The 18,866-nt window shown below is 43.1% G+C and overlaps 1 protein-coding gene across 5 annotated transcripts in view; it reads left to right on the top strand.

Annotated features, from left to right (window-relative positions):
* The window catches only part of ELAVL3 (ELAV like RNA binding protein 3), a 53,789-nt gene that overhangs the window by 24,566 nt on the left and 10,357 nt on the right, over positions 1-18,866 (top strand). For 4 of the 5 annotated variants that reach the window (XM_075859057.1, XM_075859059.1, XM_075859060.1 and 1 more), the window contains exons 2-5: positions 4,055-4,262; positions 10,907-11,010; positions 17,279-17,432; positions 17,978-18,203. In XM_075859057.1, coding sequence (XP_075715172.1) covers positions 4,055-4,262; positions 10,907-11,010; positions 17,279-17,432; positions 17,978-18,203 — 692 coding nt within the window. The remainder of the gene's footprint in view (positions 1-4,054; positions 4,263-10,906; positions 11,011-17,278; positions 17,433-17,977; positions 18,204-18,866) is intronic. The other variant, XM_075859058.1, reaches the window with a different exon arrangement.

Consider the following 18,866-nt stretch of genomic DNA (forward strand, 5'->3'; position numbering starts at 1 on the left):
CCTTATGTCTGTCTGGGAAACCAATATGGGACCAATACAGCCCCTTCCCGTGCTTTTCTACTGTCCTGAAGAGCAAATCTGCCTCATTAGGAACTGATATATTTACAGGAGATTTTTATTACGTTGGAAATGCTCAAATTATCTTTTTGTCTAATTTAAGAGATCGATATGGACATATTGACATATCAGAAAACTCAGAGGAATCACCCGTGGTTATGCCAACACTCCCCGTATTTGGGGCATCATGTACAGCTATATAAAGATTGGGGATTCTTAGTATCTTCCGCTTGGACGGGGGAGGATGCATAAAAACACTGCAAGCTAAGTGCAAATGACACTGGCTCTCATTTGCTTTATTCTCGCTCCAGGGTGTGGCCCCAGAACATGCATGATGTAGATGAAAACTGTCATTAGCATTGACCTTGTGGATGAGGTCTACCATGCAGAAGGCCAAACCCAGCAAGATAAGGGCTGCTGGCCACCATCTTCTATGCCCATTGGTCACCCTACCTAATAAGGATTTTCTTGATTTTGAGGGGAAAAATAGATATTTTTTGCACATATCAACTAAAATTTTGTATCATATTGGCTTGTGAATTTCCCATTTTTGACTGGTAGAGTACACCTTAAAATTATTAATTAGAAATATTATTCTTATTTCTTAGAAATATCTGATCAATAACGCAAACTGATGTGGGGAATGGCATGACGTGACTCCTGCAGCATCTTCAACCAGCACAATCTAGTCATGTGGGACTGGTTGCTATAGATACAATACCCAATAGCTTAACTGGCACTAATCTAAGGTCGGAAGCAAAGGGGCTTGGCAGTATATAAACCACCTTTCTGCCATATTAATCAGATTTGTATACCAATACATTTAATGAGTGTTGCTTCCATGTGTAACCAGGCAGGTTTATCCTCCCAGTCTGAACATATAGGTGACAACCTCTGCAGGACCAGTAATAGTTGTCACTTCCTGTTGTCACTGCTGGAAAACTTCAAGGGAAGAAACAGTTGGAACCAAGAATTTTTAAAGAAGATTTTAAAAGAGAAGGAAGAAAATAACCCAAGGGTTTATATTTATTCGTCATTTTTTTTTTATATCAGGTGTAGAGAATACCTTTAAGGTTCATAAGGGGCGGTCAGGTCACAGTATTCGTCCTAATGCTCTGAATAATTCCATATCTAGGGCCAGAAGTCTTGTAGTCATTAATGCCTGTACTTATACCAGTGGGGCTTTCCATATGATCCCTATACACCCTCTGGGGTCTTATTTATTTTATTTTTTTAACCCAACTCATATAATTCTTTACTGTCCTATCAGGGACGCCATGCTGCCCTCAGACCTGTAGGGACCAGACACAACGTCTACACATTAGCAAATCTATGTAAAAGACAATTTGCACCTTCTACATGACCTGATTTGCACTAGGCCATTGAATTTAATTAGCAAATGTATAACCAATCTTGGTTTTAAAAGAGTCCTGGAAAGGGTTAAAAAAGTATTTTTTTTTACCTACATTGGCTCAATTGATACATTGGCTTCCTAGGTTCTGTCTGGGGTGTAACTTTAGAGGGTGCAGTGGCAGCTGGGCCCTGAAGATGCACCTGGGCCCAAAGATCCCTCTAACCATATGATGAGACCAGCGCTATAGATGACACATCATAGTTGGGGCACCTGTTAAAAAAAATTATATTGGGGTCCAGGAGCTTCAAGTTACCCATCTGGGTTCTGTCATCAGATCTAATGAAATTAATGTGGATTGGCTAACCTGGCACGAAAGGTCACATGATCATCAGGGCCTGGGTCAAGCAACCATACAGTATAGTGCCATGCAAAGAGTGGTCAGTATTAGTGGTCATGACTTCAAGGGCGATTTTATTTTGACCCTTTAAGCCTACCCCTCTGTACATCATTACGACACAATTTTTCCCACATTGCTCCATGTTGTAGTTGGGTGGGACATTATTTTTATTGGTGTTTTTGTGTATGTTTTCTTTGTTTCGACCTTCGACTTGAATCGGGAAAAAACACAGTAGGGAAAAGCCCTTTGGGAAACTGTGATTGCAATACCATAGACGCTTTCTTGTAGTACCAGTTACGGCAAAACGCCAATTGACACTAATTATGGCAAAACATTTGGTAACTTTTAGGGTCTGTAGTGGTGCTCAGAGCACCTGGGATCCAATGCAAAATCGATACCAGGGCCCCCCACTTACCTTGTGTCAGGCACCAGGACCAGAGGCCGACTGCTTTCTCTGCCCACCCTATAGCGATTTCCCTGGCAGTGATTCACCTAAACTTTATCTATTGGTTGGGCACCTGGGTAGCTCTTGTAGGGAGTAATAATATGAATTATTATTAAGACACTACTATAATTATTATTATGTGCTGATGGATTGATTAAAAAATAATAATTCTTGCTATATATAGAAGCAGCATGAACGGCTTTGATGCCAGCGTTCCCATATCTGGGTCACTGGCAATGACTTGGTACCCAGTTAAAAGAACTGTCAGCATTTCGTTCTTGGATAAAGATTTGCTCGAAGGGGTTTGATTCAGGGAAGGTGGGGGAAGGGGGAATCTGGCCCTTAACCCATTCACTGCCATGGACAAAGGGCTTGGCTGGTAATGAGTTTAAAGCTTTATCTCGTCGTCCCCTTTCCCTTAATCCTGGCCTGAAGGATGAGAAGGGTCTTTAAGGCATAATGCGGCCGAAATCTCGTTAAAGACGTCCTGCTTATTCCCGGCTGCCAGGCTAATTACAGTAGGAGGCTCGCTGCAGACAGATGCCCCTCTCACCCCTCTATACACTGACGCCTACACAGATGTCCCGTCCTTTCCATGATGGCGGCCTATTTGAAGCAATGGTAGAGGGCGCACTCCGACATGCTTCAACAAGTTTTATTTGTCGTTGTCAGTACAGCACACATGTCCCCCAGCATTAGCCCCACTGGACACACTCAATGAATATGGAAAAAAAATGGCCACCGAAAATGGAAATCAGTCCCTTGCTTCAGTGAACGCATTTATACAAATGTGACCGATGCCAAAGCTTTATTTACCATACGTAGAGGCACGTACAAGCGAAGCACGGATCATCAACGTCTATAGCGCCATCATCTTATGTGGCGCTCTACACTGCGAGGCAAGACATATTAAGTGTCTTATTTCTAATAGACATCAGTGGACGTGTATGTAAATAATAAGTGTATAATCGGCGGACACTGACGTCTGAATGTACCAACTCTACAGATTGTGCCATACCATTGTCTGATGGGGACATAGTGCTACACTGAGAGTTGCCGCCCCCTTTCTCATCCTCTTCCTAGTATTCTCTTACCTGAGTACTACTACTCCTACCAGGAGAAGCTGTATGTCAAACAGCTCGACCTTCCTTTTTTTAAAGCTGCTCTGCAGCAGCTCGGACATACCTATAGTGGGTGCAGAGGTAGAAGTCACACCCGGTTCCTGGCACCTCTGCCACACAAGAAGACACCAGTATTATGATTGGCACATGATGGAGAGGGGCTGGTACAGATTATAAATTGGGGCCCAGGAGCTACAAGATACAACTTTGGTGCAGAGTGCTGCATGATACACATCCCAGCAGCTGCAGTACCTCTTTTTTTTTTTTTTTTTTAAATAATGATTGCTTGTTAAATCCCAGATGCTGCAGAACCCCAGAAAGGACACGTAAACTGCTGCAGATCCTCTTGACGTGCTGCAGAGATTGACGTGAGGTTCTGTAGCAGTTTGTATGTGTACTAAGAAGTTCTGCAGCAGATGAGCTGTGTGTATTATAGGACATAATGCTCCCCTATGGTGAAACAAATGCTATGAATGAATCATCACTTAGTGATCTCATATTACTGATAAATGAGATCATGAGATTTCTGGTATATCGTGACATAAGGGCATGTTTAGTAATGTGTGCCAAGAATTAAAGATTAAAAGATGACAACACAGGGTCAGGCCATGAGGTGACTCATGGGGCCATATAGATGGACGCTGACGTGCTGCTCTTTTCTCTTCTTCTCTTCCCTCCAGCAGATAATAAGCACCATGGAGACACAGGCCAGCAATGGTCCCGGCAGTGTGGGCATTCTCAATGGCACAAATGGAGCTGCAGACGACAGTAAAACCAACTTGATTGTCAATTATCTTCCCCAGAACATGACGCAAGAAGAGTTTAAGAGTCTTTTTGGGAGCATCGGAGAAATTGAGTCCTGTAAACTAGTCAGAGACAAAATCACAGGTATGAAACTTGTTCTATACCCCGATCCCATGTTAAGGGTTAATAGGTGGTGCCATCTAACACTGTGGCTTTTTTTTTTGTAATCACACTCCCTTTCTATATGTCATGTATATGCTTATTAATCATCATCCTCGGCCTTCAGAACTTGAGAAGGACGGTGTAAAGGCAGAAATCCCATCTACAAACTGTTCCGCCCTTATTAGACCTCATTGGTGCAGGTTCAATCATAAGGTTGGTTTGTTGTGAGCATTAGTTCTTGTGTGTCTATGGTGATACAACTTTTTTTTCAATGGAATGGTCATTATCACTACTATTGTTGAAGTTTACAGTGTATATCTTATGTGGCAATGCAAATATGAAATTATACTTAAAGGAAGGGGAAGATTGTTCAAGTTGATGCAAAATATGCGTAGATGTATTCTAAAAAGGCATCTATCTATCTATCTATCTATCTATAGTTATATTCATCTGATTAGGCATAAATCTTTCTGTCTATGGGTCTGTCAGCACTTATCACTAAGGTAAAGACAACATACAGAAAGATCACCTATTTTCAACCGGTTCCAGCCTTATTAGGCCTCATCAGTTTAAAGCTGGTCATAGACACAACAATACAAAGCAATAAATAATATTGCCCCATTCTATACATAGTAAAAAGGATAATCTTCAACTGATAGAAATATGTTCAAGCAATTGAAAAATGTAGACGCACTACAAAATTGAACATTAGTGGTTACAGGTATCATTATAACAAGAATTGATTACAATTGTCTTACATATAGAAGTATCAATATTCATCTGTATTGATTCGGATGGTTACAGAATATGCGTTGACCGAATTTTGTGGCTGTTGCCTATCAGTTTGATAGCGGGAGTGTACGGACAGAATTACCATTAGGGCACGTTCAGACGTGGCAGAATTTTTCCGCTGCAAACATTGGTGCAGATTTGGCTCAATTACGCAACAAATCTGCACCAACATTTGCATATTTGACAGGTAATTCAGACGATGCAGAAAAGACAGCGGACTTGCCACAGATTTCATTGCATTGCAAAGGCTGAAATCCGCAGTGAAATTCCGCTTCTCCGCTACAGACAGTGCATGCTACGGACTGAAAATTCCGCACCGCAGCCTATGGTCCGCAGCTGAGTTTTCCGCAATGTCTGAACTAACTTGCCTAAAAATGTATAGAAACAAATGTAAAAAACGGCCGCTGGAGAATTCCACTGCGGACTGTCCGCAGCAGAATTCCACAGCAATTCCGCCACGTCTGAACCTGCCCTTATAGATAGGTTGTTCCACCATTATATGACCACATTAGTGCAAAATTTTCTAAAGACACAATGATATGTGCCTCTCTGGTAGAGACCAATCATTTCTGACCAATGGAAATATATTTCACTGGTCTAAAAGTGATCGCCCATGCAATGGTCACTGGGTTTCACTAATTTTGTGCAAATTGTAACGCAATTGAGGCAAAAGTGGCAGAAAAATATCCGTATTCTGCTTAAAGGAAAAGGCTCTGATAATAGAAAAATTGTTAGATCCTTCATTTGATCACGGGGCGAAAACTCTTTGTCTATGGGCAGCATAAGCCAGTGAGCAAATGTTTGGCAGGGGTCGTGTATTGACAGAATTCCTATCTTTACAAAAGACTGTTTCACTCTTATTGGTTCTCATTAACGCAAGGTAAGACTTCCTTCTAAACATGTGAAGTGCCATGGTGGCAGCTATATTTAAACAAAGCTGAATAGATAGGAGCCGTAAGTTAAATATTTGTAAATAAGATCATATGGGATGAGACCGTTGTGTAATAAAGGTGAAACAGTATGACTGTATTTGGAAATCATGTCTGTATGCCATCCCTATTTGCTGTGCCGAATTTTACTTGTTTTGGTCACGCTGCGCTCCTCGCTACTCCATTAAATATGTAAGCCACACCATCAACGCAAGACGAAAAATACGTCAGTCACGGGCAGGCTTATACTAGCTCTTTCAGTCAGGGACAAGTGTACACTCCTACTTTACAAAGACCAATATAACCAATAAGAGTGCCGTACAGTAAACATCTAGTGGTCAGATACCAGTTCTACACCAGTGGTCTGCAGAGTATCATCTCGCTGCAGAGTATAAAATAGAATACGTGATCAGACACAGGCGGAATAAACAATTCAATCCAGCGATAGGTAACGTCTCCACTGATTTGAGCCGTTCACTTTTTTCTTCTCCATCCGGCTTAGACTGCCATGATAATTCTCCCAATGGCTGCAAAATTGGCTGTCCAGAATACTTTGGCCCCTTGGCATCTTCAGCCAATCCCCACACTTTATAGCAACACATTCAGAACCCAAACTAGACCCCTAAAGAAATTCAGACTTCCGACCCCTAAATAAATTCAAACCCCAGACCACTAAATTACTTCAGACCCCTCAATTAATTTATATGCTAGACTGGACAACTAAATTAATTCAGACCCCAACTGAGAACCCTAAATTAATATGAGCCCCCTGACTAGATATCTAAATGAACTCAGACCCCAGACCACACCCATAAATTAATTCAGACTGCAGACCACACCACTAAATTAATTCAGACTGCAGACCACACCACTAAATTAATTTAGACCCCAGACCAGAGTCCTAAATAAATTTCAGACCCCAGACCAGAGTCCTAAATGAATTCAAACCCTAGGCCAGACCCCTATATTATTTCAGACCCCAGACTAACCCCTTAATTACTTAAGACCCCAAGCCAGACCCCAAAATTTATTTAGATCCCAGATTAAACCCCCACATTAATTCAGACCCCAGGCCAGATGCCAGAATTTTTTTATGACCCCAGACCAGACCCTATATAAATATAGATCCCAGACCACACTCCTACATTACATTTAGGCCCCAGACCAGGCCCCTAAATGAATTCAGACCCCAGACCCCTAAATGATTTCAGACCCCAGAACAGACATCTAAATTACTTCAGACCCCAGACCAGACCTATAAATGAATTCAGACCCCAGAACTGTACATTACTCTAGACCTCAGATCAGACCCCTAAATAAATTGAAGGCCCAATGCAGACCCCTTAATTACTTCAGTTTCCAGACCAGAGTCTTAATAAATTCAATCCCCAGACCAATTCCCTGCACTTCTTCAGACAAGACCCCTAAATTAATTTAAGGCACCAGAACCCTTAATTAATTTCAGCGCCTCGACCACTCCTAAATTATTTCAGATCCCAGGCAAGACACCAAAACAAATATAGACCCTAGACCAGACCACTTAATAAATTCGGACCCCCAGATCAGAGTCCTACATTACTTCAGGCCTCAAACTAGGCCCCTAAACTAAGTCAGACCCCAGGCCCCTCAATTATTTCAGACCCCAGACTAGGCATCTAAATCATTTCAGACCCAAGACTCCTTCATTACTTCAGACCCCAAACTGGACACCTAAATTAATTCAGACCCCAAACCAGACCCCTAAATCAATTCAGAATCAAGACCCCTACATTACTTTACACCCCAGAACAGACCCCTAAATTAATTTCAGGCCGGCAACCAGATTAAAATCTTATAATAACGGCAGATTAACAAAAATAATAAATAAACCAGTCCTGTTATTTAGGGAGTAGATTGCCACCGTAACTAACTACCCTAAAACCACTCCTGTTTAAAAGTGATTACATGCATTCCCTAATTGTATGTTGTACCATTTTTGTGCTCCCTGCATTCTTTGTTACAATGTGGTTTCTACATTGCAGCAACTAGTGGCTGTTATCTCCATGGCACCAGAAAATGTGTCAGCGATATGGTAATTACTTCTCCTTTCACAAGTGTCAGATTGGAAGGTCCACACAGTCATGTGACAACTAAGCTCCACCCAGGAACGGTTTAAAAGAAATAGAGATTTTCAAGTGCGATCATCACTGATGTCCTATAAAACGGGGGTCATAAATATGGAATTATTCACTGGTAGGATTTTAGATTTTTCCTTTAAATCTAGATTAATTACTTGACATGGTGGACTGTTAGGCCCCATGCACACGACCGTAAAAATCGTCCGCAATTACGGTCCACAACTACAGACGCTTTCACTTCTATTGTTCACGGACACCTTCCTGTTTATTTACGGGAAGATGTCTGGGCCGTATAAATGTACCGCAAAAGATAGGACATGTCCTATCTTTTGCTTTTTACGGGTCCGTGCTCCCATACTTTGTATGGGATCACGGGCTGAAAATGCGGGCGGCTGTCCGCGGCCGTCCGTGCCCGCAATCGCGGCCCGTGTGCATAAGGCCTTAGTCCTTTCGCCATCCTCAAAATTCTTTTTAGCAGGTTCTTAGTTATATCTGTTTCTGGGCAACCTGGGTGACCACCAATATGGCCGCTATTACTGTTCAGTAGATACAGGACAGAAGATGTCTCGCTAACTATAGTAGCTAGATAGATTTTCTTTCAGAAGTCTGGAAAAGCTGAGTGACACCCCCGAAGGAGCACATTTACATAATATAAAGCTATTGCCATGGGCCTCATTTATCTAAACTGTCTAATAGTTAAAATGGCTTTGTTGCCCATAGTAACCAATTACAGCGCAGCTTTCATATTTCCAGAACAGTATAAGAAATGAGCTCTGATAGGTTGCTATGGGTAACAATGATAGTTTACCTATTAGGCCCCATTTACATCACCATTTTCTCTATGTTTAGCTTATACACAAGGACAGTTAAACATGTCCATAAGGTAATATTAGCCCAACGGAGGCCAAAAGAGTGTCCTTCAGCCTGCGTCGGGCTGATGTACGTCAGTATACCGCAAAAAAATAAAAGGCCTCATATTTCAAAACTGTCTAACAGTAAAACTGTCTTTGATGCCCATAGCAACCAATCACAGTGAAGCTTTCATGTTTTAAATTGCTCTGGAAAAATGAAAGCTGAACTCTGATTGGTTATTATAGGCAACAAAGACATTTTTGATAGACTACACTATTCCATCCAACGTACAACGTATGTGTCACGTGTCCTGAGCTTTCTAACCTCTTTCAATGACGTATACGTTAAGAGGATACTATAATAGTTTGTGGGTGACGGATACCCGTGACGGATTCTCAACAGCGTCAACAATAGGCTATTATGGGATCCGTTTAACGTATACGTCATTAAAAGGTCATACGTTATCCGAATACCATAATAGCCTATGGATGACGGATGCTATTCTTGATCCGTCACAGCCTTCATTTAATGTATACATTGGGAGCCGTCTCCCAGCATATACGCTAAACGTAGGCGAAACATGTGATGTGAATGGAGGCTTAGACAGTTATGCAGTTAGACAGTTCGACACCTGCGTATGAAATGTATGTCGTATGTACATCGTATGGAGCATACGACATAGATTTGCTCTAGTGCAGGATATAGGTCACACATACTCATATAATTCTTGTTTCAATAAACTTTATTTATAACTTTCCGGAGACCACCGTTAAGTGACATATTTGCAGCCAGATGTGGTGATACACGTACCTGCGTTATTACCGAGTTTTACAATACATCTGACGGTAATACATTTCTGCTTTGACACATGTCAGTGTAGACGATAATATGGCTGTCATGCACATCTTCATACTTGATTGACACTTCTCTAAATGCAATAGAAATCCTATTTATCAAGGAATACCGGGGTAGTTCAGCACCAGCCTTAAAGCTGCTTATTGACATTGATCTTTCTGTTGACATGCTCCACCATTTCACAATGTCTATGGCACAGGTAGAGTCTACTGGCCAATCGTTCTAGAGCAAAATAAGATCGGCCATTTTGGTTATTTTCAGCCAACTCTCTATGGTTTATCTTTACGAAGAAGAGCCACTCCCGATCCTCCTATAGTAAGAATGGTCGGTAAGATCACTTTTGACCAGATGTCAAAGGCCCGAAGCTATGATCTCCATTTTAATCTTATATATCTATGTACCAACAAACAATCTGGTCGCTTTTATTTACCTTGTGCCTTTTGGTGGTGGATGTCTCGCCACCATTTTCTGACCTAAGAATGAAGTAACAGTATATGGAGCTCATATGTTCCTCCAATAGTAACCCTTGTTGTCCGTACACAGTGAGTAACATTCATTTGTATACAATTTGGGCCACAAAATGGCTGCCTACATTTTGTCTACATGGTCGCATTGGATGACCTGACTTTACCGCCATATTGAAGCCCAGAAGGTGAAATTGTTGGAAATTGATGACGGAAGAAGACATTTTGGAGACCATTCTAGGGTCTTACTAGGCTAAGGCCAGGGCTGGATGGTGCAAGCCCACCTACCAGTAGTCTCGGTCAAACATGGTCTTCTGTTCCTAAGGGTATAAATGTGGGGCCATAGCGCACATCTGAGGTCGCCGTGTTCTACGGGATTAGTATTCAGAAGCCCCCTTTATTTATTACCTTCTTCTGTGGGATTCTCCTATATGGGCGTAGCTTGATTTGCGATCTCGGTAGGGGGTCCGGCAGTCCTACATTGTGAACACCAAGCTGCCAGGAGACCTATGACCCGAGAGTGCCAGTCAGCATCCTTCTATGTGTGGTTGCGGCTGATGGCTAACACAGACTCCTGCTCTAGAAGATAACACTAACCACATATCTCCTCCCTACAGGTCAGAGTTTGGGATACGGATTTGTAAATTACGTGGATCCTAATGATGCAGATAAAGCCATAAACACCCTCAATGGACTGAAACTACAGACTAAGACTATCAAGGTGAGGACCTTATATGGGACCAGCATTTCTTGATGGGGGATGTAGTGCTGCGTGTTTTTTATACATGAAAAGCTTAGATACATTGACTCATCAGAAGTATCATATATGATAGGCTTAGATAAACCAGTGCTGCAAACAGATGACAAATGATTGGCTTAGATACACCAAATCAGTAAACAGTATCACTCATAATAGACTTAGACACAATGGCTGAGTTGACAGTATCACACATGATAGGCTTAGATAGACTGACTGAGCAGACAGTATCGCACATGATAGGTTAGATACACCGCCACAGCAGCCAGTATCACACATGATAGGCTTAGATACTTTGGCTCAGCAGTCAGTGTCCTACATGTTTGGCTTAGATACAGCAGCTCAGCAGACAGTATCACTATACCTCCCAACTTTCAAGTATCACAAAGAGGGACAACTGATGCGGAGCGGCAATTTTTTCTTTTAAGCCCCGCCTCAAACTGCACCCAATCCCCTCCCATACACACCCGGTTCAGCCCACACAGTATCATGCTCCCATAGTGCCTCAGGCACAGTATAATACCAAATAGCTGCCCCCACACAGTATAATGCCCCCATAGCTGCCACCATACATTATAATGCCCCCATAGAATACACTGCCCCCATAGCTGCCACCATCCAGTATTTAGCCAACACAGATGCCCACAAGCAGTACAATGCCCACAAAAATTCCCCCATACAGCATAATGCCCCCATAGCTGCCCCATATAGTATAATGCCACTTAGCTGCCCGTAGTGCCAGTGCCCTTGTAGATAGTGAGATAGTGCCCATGTAGATAGTGCCCATGTACATAGTGCCAGTGTCCCCTGTAGATAGTGCCCCTTTATAGTACCACAGTGTCCATGTAGATAGTGCCACACCCCCCCTTGAAGAAAGCGCCCTCTGTAGATAGTGCCACACAGCTCCCCTCCCAGGCACTGGGACACAGTGCCCCTACCAGGTAGTGCCACACAGTGCCCCTCCCAGGTAATGCCACAGAGCCCCCCTCCCTGGTAGTGCCACAGAGCTCCTCCCCCTTGTAGATAGCGCCATTGAGCCAGAGTATAGGCCGGGGATTCCGCTCCTAGAGGGAACCCCTGGTGTCACTGTCCATATATGGACAGTGACGTCATGGGCTACTCCTTGAGCGGAATCCCCGTTGCAGACTCTGGCCGGGGATTCTGCTCCAGGAGGAGCCCCTGATGTGAATGTCTATAGATGGACAGTAACCTCAGGGGAACCTAGGAGCGGAATCCCCGGCCAGATCATCGGCAACGGGGATTCCGCTCAAGGAGTAGCCACTAATTCTGAAGCAGGAAACCATCAGCTCCCTACTTCAGAATTAGTTCAGAGCGGAGGAGCAGAGGGAGCTCTTTTTTTGCAGCCGTTTTTGGAGCTGTTTTTCTATTGACCCAATGAAAAATGGCTCCAAAAAACGTGAAGAAGTGATGTTTTTTACATGCCGTGTTTTGAAGCAGCGGCGTAAAAAACGCTCCGTATGAACGAAACGCAGTTTTCCCCATTTGCTTCAATGGGCAGATGTTTGTAGGCGTTTTTCTACTGTTCTTTCAGACGTATTTCGTGGCGTTTACGCCCCGGAATAGCCTGAAAGCTCTGCGTGTGAACATACACTTAGAAACACTGGCTGAGCAGACAGCACATGATAGGCTTAGATACACTGGCTAAGCAGACAGCACGTGATAGGCTTAGAAACACTGGCTGAGCATACAGCACATTATAAGCTTAGAAACACTGGCTGAGCAGACAGCACATGATAGGCTTAGATACAATGGCTAAGCAGACAGCACGTGATAGGCTTAGATACACTGGCTAAGCAGACAGCACGTGATAGGCTTAGATACACTGGCTAAGCAGACAGCACGTGATAGGCTTAGAAACACTGGCTGAGCATACAGCACATTATAAGCTTAGATACACTGGCTAAGCAGACATAACATGATAGGGTTAGATACACTGGCTCAGCAAAGAGTGTCACACATGATAGGTTTAGATACACAGGCTCAGCAGACTGTATCACACATGATAGGCTTAGATACACTGACTGAGCAGATATCACACATAATATGCTTAGATACATTGACTCCGCAAACAATATCCCACACGGCTTAGATATAGCAGCAGAGCAGACAGCATCAAACATGATAGGCTTAGATACAGCCGATTAGCAGACAGTTTCACACATGATAGGCTTAGATACACCGACTGAGCAGATATTAAGATACAGTTGATGAGCAGACAGTATCACACATGATAGGCTTTTATACAGTGGCTCAGCAGACAGTATCACACATTATAGGGTTAGATACACCAGCTCAGCAGACATTATCACACATCATAGGCTTAGATACTCTGGCTCAGCAGACAGTATCACACATTATAGGGTTAGATACACCAGCTCAGCAAACATTATCACACATGCAGGCTTACATACAGCCGATTAGCAGACAGTATCACTCATGATAGGCTTAGATACACAGGCTCAGCAGACAGTATTACTCATGATAGACTTAGATACACCAGTTTAGTAGACAGTATCACACATTATAGGCTTGGATACCATGCGTCTCTTCACACCATCCTTATGCATTTTCTGGCAAGTAACAAGTCATGTTTACATATAGAGAATAAGAAACCGCTTGCATCCCACCCTCCAACAAAGAAATCAGAGATGCCCCCACCCCAATGGATGCACCTTGCCAGAAGGCTGCACTGACAGATGCCCTGTATCTCTCCATCTTCTCCCTGAAGGTCACGTCTTATAGTAGAGGCAGCAGGTCAGGGATGATGGGGAAAATTCTTTTATTTGTCTTCCCTTTGTCATTTAAATATCCGCCCCTCGGGGAGAGCGATGCTGTGAAGAGGGGGGGGAGGCTGCGAGACAAAGGCACTCAGCCATCTGTCCCCTCTCCGGCTAATTACGGGGTATTTCCCCTGGAGATTAGGTGAATGGGGGGGCATCATACATTGGCACAGGAAGCCAGCTGCTGTGATTAAAACCCAAATCAGCTCCTCACAGGAAAAGTTATAGGATAAGTCTTGTATAGCTGAAAAGTGACTTAATGACGGATAATAATATAAAGGTCAGGCCTACAGAGGCGGCTTTGTGACCGAACACGGCGACATGTTTAATGGCTGTCAACTCCACTCCGACCTAGTGAAAGTGACACGTAGCATGAACCAACACTGCCATGCTTTGTTTAGTTTAATGACACAATGCATTGCTTTTATATCTAATATATATGTAAATGAGCAGAACTACAGGACTACAACTCCCAGCAGCTGATTGCAAAATAACTTTATTAATTATTAAAGAGGGTTTAATAGAAAAGACTCCCAAGTTCAGGACCCCAAACTGATTAACCACAGCGAAGGGCAGCTACAAAGAGTGTCTCTCGCTCTGGAGGACCCAGCAAATCCGTGCATTACACAGACAGCCCATTGATTTCAATGAGATCTGTGTAATACCTAATTTGTCCTGTGGTGGTGCTGCAGAGGAACTAAAAAATTGCTGTGAGGTTCCACCACAGTTCACAGATCATTGATGGGTGTCCAAGCAGGAGGACACCCCTTTAAAGTATATGTCCACCTTTGAATGTGTAATCATAGATATAATCTGAATTAAAGAGGTTATTCCATCAAAACAATTTATCACCTATCCACAGGAAAGCTAATAAGTGTTTGTTCGCTGAGGGTCCCACCGTTGGGACTCCCACAGATCAATAGAAAGGGGGTCCCGAGTCACTTGAATGAACTGAGCTGCATTTATGCATATACGTTGCTGCTCCTTTCATTCCCTATGGGACTTTTGTAGCTAGCCGAGCGCTGTAGTCGGCCAGCTCTGGTAGTCCCATAGACAATAAATGGGGCAGCAGTGCGCATACATGACTGCCACTGCATTTATTCAGAAGCCCCATTCATACATGACCGCCACTGCATTTATTTAGAACCCCCGTTCTCCTGATTAGCGAGCAAACCTGGATAGGTGACATGTTGTTTTGGTCGCATAACAGAGTTGATTCACTTTGGACATACTTAACCCGTACTGAGCACGAGTAACAGCCTGTATTATACTCCAGAGCTGCACTCACTATTCTGCTGGTGGAGTCACTGTGTACATACATGACATTACTTATCCTGTACTGATCCTGAGTTATAGCCTGTATTATACTCCAGAGCTGCACTCACTATTTTACTGGTGGAGTCACAGTGTATATATATTACATACATATCCTGTACTGATCCTAAATTACATCCTGTATTATACTCCAGAGCTGCTCTCACTATTCTGCTGGTGGAGTCATTGCGTACATACATTACATTACTTATCCTGTACTGATCCTGAGTTACATCCTGTATTATACTCCAGAGCTGCACTCACTATTCTGCTGGTGGAGTCACTGTGTACATACATTACATTACTTATCCTGTACTGATCTTGAGTTACATCCAGAGCTGCACTCACTATTCTGCTGGTGGAATCACTGTGTACATATATTACATTACTTATCCTGTACTGAACCTGAGTTATAGCCTGTATTATACTCCAGAGCTGCACTCACTATTCTACTGGTCGAGTCACTGTGTATATATATTACATACTTATCCTGTACTGATCCTAAATTACATCCAGTATTATACTCCAGAGCTGCACTCACTATTCTGCTGGTAGTGACTGTGTACATACATTACATTATCCTTTACTGATCGTGAGTTACATCCTATTTTATACTCTAGAGCTGAACTCACTATTCTGCTGGTCGTCAGTGGAAACATTCCCCTCACAGTTTAGCTAAGGTTCTATAATGCAGGGGGGCAGTTAGTATTTCCTCCATCAGATTACTGTACAGTGCCTGGTGTAAGGCATCATTTACACGAGCATAATATACGCGCGTGCGACGCACGTGCTTTTCACGCGTGTCGTACGCAACTATATTACTCTATGGGGCAGTGCAGACAGTGCGTGAATTTTGCGCAGCGCGAGTGCGTTGCGTAAAACTCACGACATGTCCTTTCTTTGTGCGCTGTTCGCGCATCACGCACCCATTGAAGTCAATGGGTGCGTGAAAACCACGCAGGTCGCACGGAAGCACTTCCGTGCGAACTGCGTGATTCGCGCAACAGCTGTCAAACTCTGAATGTAAACAGAAAAGCACCATGTGCTTTTCTGTTTACAAACATCCAAACTGAGTGTCATAATGATGGCGGCTGTGCGAAAATCACGCAGCCGTGCATCATAACAGCTGCGTGTGTCATCAGTGTAAGTGCCTTTTGCGCATGCAAAATGCCGCGTTTTTTGGGTACGCAAAACGCACATGCTCGTGTAAATCAGGCCTAAGAACAACACTTCTCAGAATGCAATTCACTGGAGTTCCCGTCCCTCCTCTTCTTTGTGGAATTGTTGGGGGTTTCTGGGTGCTCAGTTAAGTCCCAAATCAGGTCACTTGTTTCATTTCCCAGTCTGTCTTATAAACATGACAGCCGCAATCTAATTGGATGCTATGGAAAACATCACTATTTTGGAGGTATTTAAACTGGGACACCTATCAGTCTTGATAACTAAGGGGGCTAAGGCCCTGCTTCCATGACAACGGACAAAATGGCAGCCTGCGCCATGTAGAACACCGCCAGATTCCAGAGAATGATTCTATTTCTCATTTAAGGCTGATGTGTAGGGTCATGGCCAGAGACAATTGCATCAGATCAGTCTGCACTTCCTGCAAAGGCTCATGGGAGACTCCCTAGAGCGACCCAGCATTTCTGTGGCAACGGTGGCTAGGGGCTCAGAAAACAACCGCTCCTCTCGAGGGAAAACAGACAATTAACCTCATCACTGCTGCATAGAAGCTGCTGGACTTGTAAAACACATTTGTTAAGTAGGGCTGTCATACCTTAAGGGCAAACTAGACACATATCTGAGGGCCGTATAATGCAAAATATACAGTGCAGGGAACCCCCGCTGTTATACTCTGGGTGCCCTTTCATGGATCAGAATTTTAATATAATATGCTAAAATAGTCCTAAGACAGCACCGTTCAGAGGAGTACAATGGAGAATGGATCCGGTAGGTGCCATGGTCGCCATCACACCTCTCACCCTGGTCCTAGAGGGCACTTGTTTTCCCTTCTCTTTCCCATCTTCATGTATCCAATTGTAGCACATCTAGCTGTATAGGGTTCTGTATCCTTCTATATGTATTCTGTGCAACGTTATGTCATGGTCTACTTTTCACAGGTATCGTATGCCCGGCCAAGCTCAGCTTCCATACGAGATGCAAATCTATACGTGAGCAGTCTCCCCAAAACCATGAATCAGAAAGAGATGGAGCAGCTCTTCTCTCAGTATGGCAGAATTATCACCTCGCGTATCTTGGTTGACCAGGTCACAGGTATTTATTATAACTCTGAATGAAAGATGGCCCAGGTTATTTTCCCAGGAAGCAATTTTATGGGTGTATTACATAAGATGAAGTAGTGTAATACACCCAGAAGCATTGCTAGGGAAAGCATTTGGTCAAAGGCCTCCTATCATATGTGGGCTCTCATCACAGCCTCTTTACGTATGTGGTCTTCTTATGTTTCTCATTGTATAAGTAGGAGGGATTTACAACAAGTCTGTGGAGCATAGAGAGGCAGTCTATTGTATAGCAGATAGAACTTGCTAAGATCAATTTAGTATATGTAGTCACATGAACGTAAATAGTGGTCACCCAAAGAGGACATCAGGTGGTTGCTAGGTAACGTGAAGACACACTGCAGAATACACTAAAGGGGAACTTCAAGAAGAGGGATGAAGATGTTTTTATGTAAATTCACTTAACTGGGTCATTTGCCCTCTATCATTGGTTTGAAACTACTACATACATTCTGTAAGAAAGTGTACTTGAGCCAATAATTAGATGTTAGATGTTATTTTGCTTTTCTGACCTTGCAGGTGTCTCCCGGGGAGTAGGCTTCATACGATTCGATAAGAGGATAGAGGCTGAGGAGGCCATCAAAGGGTTGAATGGGCAAAAACCACTTGGTGCCAGCGAACCAATCACCGTGAAATTTGCCAACAACCCAAGTCAGAAAACAGGCCAAGCTCTGCTTACCCACCTTTACCAGACCACAGCCCGAAGGTACACAGGACCTCTTCACCACCAGACACAGAGATTCAGGTGAGAGACCCACCTCTGAAAAATTCAGTAGTTCACAGAGTATCCCTGAATCAATCTTCACAATTTCTTCTCGAATGTTGCCCACCTTATGGCCCCAATACCATAGCCTATACCATATAGATGTCGCTCATGTCGAATCCATGCTCCTCCTAATTAACCCTTCATATGCTCAATGTCTATTCTGTGATATCCGCATGTACTACCTATATTTTGTATCTGCACATTTACCAATCCCTTTGCTGGTGTTTTTGTTAACGTTTAGGTGCCATATACCTGCAGAAACCATACAGAGCCAAGGTAGACTAGAGACTCATCAAAACAAGTGGTAGTCCCCTCCAAAATCCTGCTGCTCTCCTTACATTATGCCCGAGCCCAATAAAAACATAACATATCATATCTGTCAATCTACCCACCCAGCCATTCCAAATTTTGATCTGTTTTTTTTTAATCTGTTATCTGTTACCTAGTTGAGTCACTTCATCAACATTTCTTCAAATCCTTCCCAATGTTTGGTGTCTGTCCATATACCGGTGTGTATGTGTGTGTATATATATATATATATATATATATATATATATATATATATATATATATATATATAATGACCATACAACAAAGTAACGGCACCAGGACTTCAGAATAGATGAAACAGGGTGGATTTAT

Source organism: Rhinoderma darwinii, chromosome 3, assembly GCF_050947455.1.
Source record: "Rhinoderma darwinii isolate aRhiDar2 chromosome 3, aRhiDar2.hap1, whole genome shotgun sequence".
NCBI classification, from domain to species: Eukaryota; Metazoa; Chordata; class Amphibia; order Anura; family Rhinodermatidae; genus Rhinoderma; species Rhinoderma darwinii.